Source organism: Microtus oregoni, unplaced genomic scaffold (genome assembly GCF_018167655.1).
Source record: "Microtus oregoni isolate MIOR12 unplaced genomic scaffold, Mior012 000050F_005, whole genome shotgun sequence".
In the NCBI taxonomy this organism is placed as follows: Eukaryota; Metazoa; Chordata; class Mammalia; order Rodentia; family Cricetidae; genus Microtus; species Microtus oregoni.
This window is the reverse complement of record NW_024543229.1, coordinates 440,803-446,802: the sequence shown is the minus strand read 5'-3', so window position 1 is coordinate 446,802 and position 6,000 is coordinate 440,803. Positions and strand designations below refer to the sequence as shown.

Below are 6,000 nucleotides of genomic sequence, written 5' to 3'. Positions count from 1 at the left end.
TCTTCCATCTAGCACTAGAATAGTTGGAGTTGCTCCTTATGTAATATGTGACTAATGAAATAAATTTATTAACTGGTCAAACCACATTTGGTGCATAAACATGTTTCATAGTAAAATAAGCTGCTTTAGAAGAACAACTGATCCACTGTTGGCTCATGTGGGAAAGCCGTGAATGACTGTAATGCTCATCAAGGGGAATTCCTAGAATAGCTAGATTCTTAACAGTTTTTGAATAATCAGTGTCAGGGGAGGATCAACAACATCAAAGGGCTTTACTGGGTTGAGTTTGTGTCCTCAAACAATACAACAGGCCTGCAGAGACATAGAGGCTTTAAGAAACACAATATTATCTGCACATGCAACAATCTAAAAGTTAAAGGCTTTTTTTCAAAGTGAAATTTCAATCAGACATACACGAGCGAGGACTCAAAAAGTCACATCTGCTCTTGTAAATCAAGGAACAACACTCAGATGTATGCCACATTGAAAATGAACTGTGGAATGGACATAGGGGTTCGGTTAGAATTACTCGGTAGTGTTTTCATAGATTGGTCTACATGAAAAAATAAATGCTAAAATAGTTATTATTGCTTAGATTCTACAATTTGCCACCATACTTTCTAAGCTTCAGATTGCTCATAGGTTCATATTGGAATCTAAAATTTTAAAAATTGTTTTGGTTACTGCATTTTTAGCTGTCATACAAACTTTATTATAAAGGCTTTAAAAGTCCTTTTATTTTTAAAAGGCCCTGGGTTGTTTTAGAGAGCTACTTGTGGCTCGTTCTTAATTATTAGAAATATTAATTTACTAATCTGTTTTAAGCATTATTGATGAATTATTCTGTAAAGAGAAACTTGTTCTTTACTGTCTATCAATACCACATTGTCAAGAAATTTTGTATTACCAAAGCACCTTCCAGTAGTTTATATTTATTCATGGGAAAAGTTTCCATTGCTATATGTTTTCTGCGAGCGATCATAATGATCAAAGACACAGGAACAAATTGCCTGAGGAAGAAACATTTGAAGTAGCACTTAAGCCAAACAGAGAGACAATGAGCCATAATTACAATATAGAACTTTAATTAAGTTGATACTGGTGAATTAAAAAAACATTCAGTGAGAAGATGACAGTTAAAGAAATAAGGTATTCTATGACTATTCATAATAAAATGTTTAAAATAAGAAGCTTTTTAAAGTCTATTGGCTTTCTGTAATTGAAAAGAGAAGACTAACCAAACACTGTCTTCTTACACAAGTGAGCCCAAAGGAGAATAATTCTTACATGAGAAGCACCAGGATAATAAGAATCCTTAATTATTTGGACAAATTTTGTTCCTCAAAACTGTTGGGAGCAAGCAAAAACAAGATATAAATATATGCAGATGGGGCACCTGATCATGAGTGTCTTGGAAAATATATAAAAAGGATTGCTCCTTTGGCTATGATAACTTGATAAGCAGCATAAACCATTAAAATTCTGATCAAAATCACTTAAATGATCTATTTTTTAAAGTCAATTAATAACTTAAGGGATAAACGTCCCAATTCATTTGCTTTCAGTAGTAAGTCAATGAAAGGATAAATTCTCTCCCATGTAAAACCTTGCTGTCTACAGTGCAGGCTTTCATACATTTTCAGTAAAGAAGGGTTTCTACCAGATCACATCTAAATGACTTGACGTTTTGAGCTGAGGCTGTTTACAGAATATACACATTCTTTACTTACAGAGCAAAATAAGAGTAACACCTTTCTATTAAAAACCTGGGGTACAGTAGGATTAGTAGCACCATGAAAAAAAGAATTGTTCCCCAAACAGCAGTCTTTCATTTCACTCGGTATGAGTCTTCCCTTCATCGAATTTTTAATGTGCCGTTTTAGCAACAGGGCAAAATATATAAACTTCTTCATCTTATACTCCTTGAAAAATGTTATTCTGGACCCCAAAAGTATAGTCCCTTTCCCATTTCTTTCGTAAGAAGTAAGGCCTTGCTCTGGCACATTGCTGAGGTACATCTGCATCTCCTTGGTGACTTGTCAGCATGCTTTGTCCTAGAGTGTATTAGCACCATTGGTGGCAGCAGTAATGAAATTTGGGGGAGAGTAAGTGAGACATTGCATCCTGGGAATCACATATAATAATTATATAATCACATTAAAAACACAAGGAATTCTTCAAAATGTTATGTCCTCTTCATGCATACTTGACATCGGCTAATCCGTGTCCTCAAGTCTCCTGCCTTCAGTGTCTCTGACTGAGGTTTACTAGGAAAGAAAAAAATGAGACAATCAGCTTTGCTTTGTTGATTTCAGTTCTATATACTTCTGCTATTACATTCTATTATAGGCATGCATTCACATACAGACATTCTCTTTTGGGTAAGCAGCTTTCCCAGAGACTTAATGCTTAATGATTTATTTTACTTTTAAAACAATCTATCTATCTATTTATCATCTATCTATCTATCTATCTATCTATCTATCTATCTATCTATCTATCTATCTATCCCTCTCTCTCTCTCTCTCTCTCTCTCTCTCTCTCTCTCTCTCTGTGTGTGTGTGTGTGTGTGTGTGTGTGTGTATGTGTGTATGTGTACAAGTATACCTTCTACAGCATGAATGTAAATGTCAGGACAAGTTGTGAAGCTCGTCCCCGCCTTCTACTGTGTGGGTCCTAGGGACATAACTTAAGGGATCAGGCTAGGTGGCAAGTTTCTTAACATGCTGTGTTATCTTGCTGGACCTTAATAGTTTACTAATACATTGATTTTTATGAATTCATAGCCATTACTGATCACAAATATTCAAAAAAATTTTATTGATGTATATTCACTGTATATAGTGATGAGTTCTATAAAGAGATTTTCATTCATGTTTATCATATATGTTCACACTATACCTTTCTCCGTATATTCCATAGTGTTTTTTCTTTCCCTAGACAAACTTGTTTCTAATTAATTTCATTTGTGTGTGTGCATGTGTATGTGTGTATGTGTGTAAAATCTTAGATTCAGCAATGAGAGAGAAAATATGGATATTTGTCTAAGTTTAGTTTATTTTGAATATCATGGATTTTGGCGTCATACATAATGTAATTTTGCCTGGCAGAATAAAACTCCGCTGTATATCTATCTATACCTCATTTTCTATATCTTCACATGTATCTCTGTGACTGCTTTCCCCACTACTGTCATCTTCATATATTTGTTTCTCTGCTGCTGTTTTTGTGATACCTTTCCTAATATTCATAAAATGAGAAAAGTTTAGGCAATTGATGTGCAATACAAGATGAGGATCATATGAAAAATATCAAGAAGGAGGCAGTACATAAAAATAAAGACAAACTTCAAAAAATTGAGGTAGTCAGAAATATAAGCATTATGTGCTATTTTATTCCATCAAAGACTTGGGATGAAGTCCCTGAAAATATTCTTAGAAAAGAATTGTGAAATTGGGATAGACTAGTTTCAGTTTTTGAAATAATCCCATTTTAGTAGACCAAGTCCTGATATTTTGTTATTGAAAGGTTAATGCTAAGCTACCTGTAACCATACTGACCTGCCATTAGTAACATTAGTTTCTATATGATAAGTTAGGTAGATATGGAGAACAAGCTAATACTAAATAACTCAGTCCAACAAATTCCTCAAATTCACAGGAGATATACCACCCATTAATAAAATCTCTCTTCACTAGTATCTATGAAGAAGGTTCTAGGCCTGAACTAAAGCCATAAGCGACTTACCTGAACATGTCTGACATATCAACAGTGGCCAGCCAAAAGCTATAGGAATTGGCATAGTAGTTGCATGTCCCCCGCCCATGACATTCAATGAAAGGAGCCGAACGAAATTCCTCCAAACAGGAACCAGGAGAGGCTAAGGCTTGGCCTGAGCCTTCTGCTCCTGCACTTGTATGCTAAAACAAAAGAACATGTTCTATAACACCTATGTACTATAATGCTTTAGTGATTATTCAATATAAATACCTAAGATGGTCACAAGTTAGAACACAATAAAGAAAACTAGGACTAAAGGTAAGAGAACAGTATCCACATCAAGAGCAATCAACAAAAGCAATGGGCATAAATATATAATCCACATATTATACTTATATATATATATATATAAGTCTATAGTACATAAAGATGTATTATAGAAAATGTGGGAGGGAGAACACAGTGCTTGGACAGAAGCTATTTGGTATTCAAACTTATTACTACACAGATAACTGAGCTGTCTTCAAGTTGGGAGAAATGGACATATGATGGAGGGTCAACTGTGATGAGAAAAGCAAGGATGAATGTTCCATACCATCATGAAGGAATAACCAATCCACAGAGAGTCCCACCCCTGAGGACAATGTGGAATTTGAATAGTCTGGCTGTGAACTGCGATCACCACAGCTGGTGCCTCACACACTGCACATCTGGTAAAGGAAAGGGAGAGAGAACATGAGTGAGTATGAAGGAAACAATAATCATTCTTCAGAGATGCCTTCTGAGGCCCTTGACCATGTCCTCAATGATCAGAAGAGGAGAAAAATGCATTTTGAAGATCATTTTTGCATAAAAACTCTCTTCCCACATGCATAATACATTTATAAGCAGAAACTGCAAGGCTTTTTTTCAAGACATTGTAGTATTACAGCTACTGCATTTTCATTTTCCATTGTGACATAAATTTGCATCAGACTTGCTGTAGCCAGTGGTGTAATTGCCGTAGAAGTTTGGCTTACTGAGCTCTACATACTTGCAGTCAAAGTGCCCAACTGGAGGTAGACAATTAATAATGTATGACTGTGGTAAGAACAATGTCTGTTAAGCTGGAAGACAAGAATCAGATATTTTCTCAATCTCCACCCAGTATTCTTCCTCCAAAGGATATTTATTAGTCTTTTGGCCACATTTGGGTAAAGGCAACTGACCCAGAAAGGCTGGGGAGGTGTCCAGGCAGCAGATGAGATGTGGTTGAAACTATAGCATGAGTAAAAAGAGCCACAGAATAAATATTGCTGCATATATCAAAATTTTAATAAAGAGCATGAAGGAACATCTTGAAATATGATGGAGGTTAATTTATCAAAATTTATCTGGATAATACATAATATATTATGGAAACTTTTAGTCCATAAAGTTGAGACTGAAAAAAAAAATTCTCCCCTAAACACTTCCATGCATTGCTATGCTCCTCCACCCCGCAACACACATGGATTTAGGTAACTATATTACCAAGGGAATCATGAAACTGCTGATAAAGACAAAATAGGTAACATCATTGTATTCAGTGTCAAAGAAATTAGACTTAGTAGTTAGCCATCCCTTCAGGTTACTAGAACCCTGTATCATGATCACAATATCAGTAGCACTATCCAGTATTCTCAAGAGATCGCTTTAAGTTACTGCTCCAAAGTGAAAAACAAAACAAAACAAAAGACAAAAACAAAACAGGAAATCTCTGCTAATGGGACCAGCCTCTAACAGTTACTTTAAGGGAATGCCAAATCTCATCTATTACTTCAACTCCCGATTTCTGTTTATCCTAATAATGTGGTGTATATTTTCCACTGTGAGATATAATCCAGTCACATCAGGATCACATCAATAATATTCAATGTAACAGAACTCTAGCCAAGGACTATCCCTACGCAATTCAAGTACATTGATAGTGCTTTAATCTTCTGTAAACTTTATCTCAAATAATTGTTTGAGGGGTGATAGTGCTGCTCATTATAATATATCAAATAAATTCCAAGCTATAATTCAGCAGTTAAAGCATTCTACTATCTGTGCTCAAGATAATTTTCTAATCTTTCTCCCTATGGAAACTTTACATTCTCAAGATCTTTGTCTATTTTCCATTCTCATTTTTTTCCTTACTACAACTTTCCTTATAATTATATGTGTAGCTCTCAACCTCTGAGCCATGTCTACAACTTGGCCACACATGGGGCCCAGACCACACAGCTGCCATGGGAGGCCGCACCAGGTTCCAGGAAA

General features: G+C 35.4%; 1 protein-coding gene across 2 annotated transcripts in view; it reads right to left on the bottom strand.

Annotated features, from left to right (window-relative positions):
- Positions 1-1,004: 1,004 nt before the first annotated feature.
- The window catches only part of Col4a5 (collagen type IV alpha 5 chain), a 195,768-nt gene continuing 190,772 nt past the window's right edge, over positions 1,005-6,000 (bottom strand). For both annotated transcript variants that reach the window (XM_041636781.1, XM_041636782.1), the window contains 3 exons: positions 4,316-4,430; positions 3,748-3,920; positions 1,005-2,267 (listed from right to left, as the gene is read on the bottom strand). In XM_041636781.1, the coding sequence (XP_041492715.1) occupies positions 2,186-2,267; positions 3,748-3,920; positions 4,316-4,430 (370 nt within the window). In that variant the 3' untranslated portion in view covers positions 1,005-2,185. The remainder of the gene's footprint in view (positions 2,268-3,747; positions 3,921-4,315; positions 4,431-6,000) is intronic.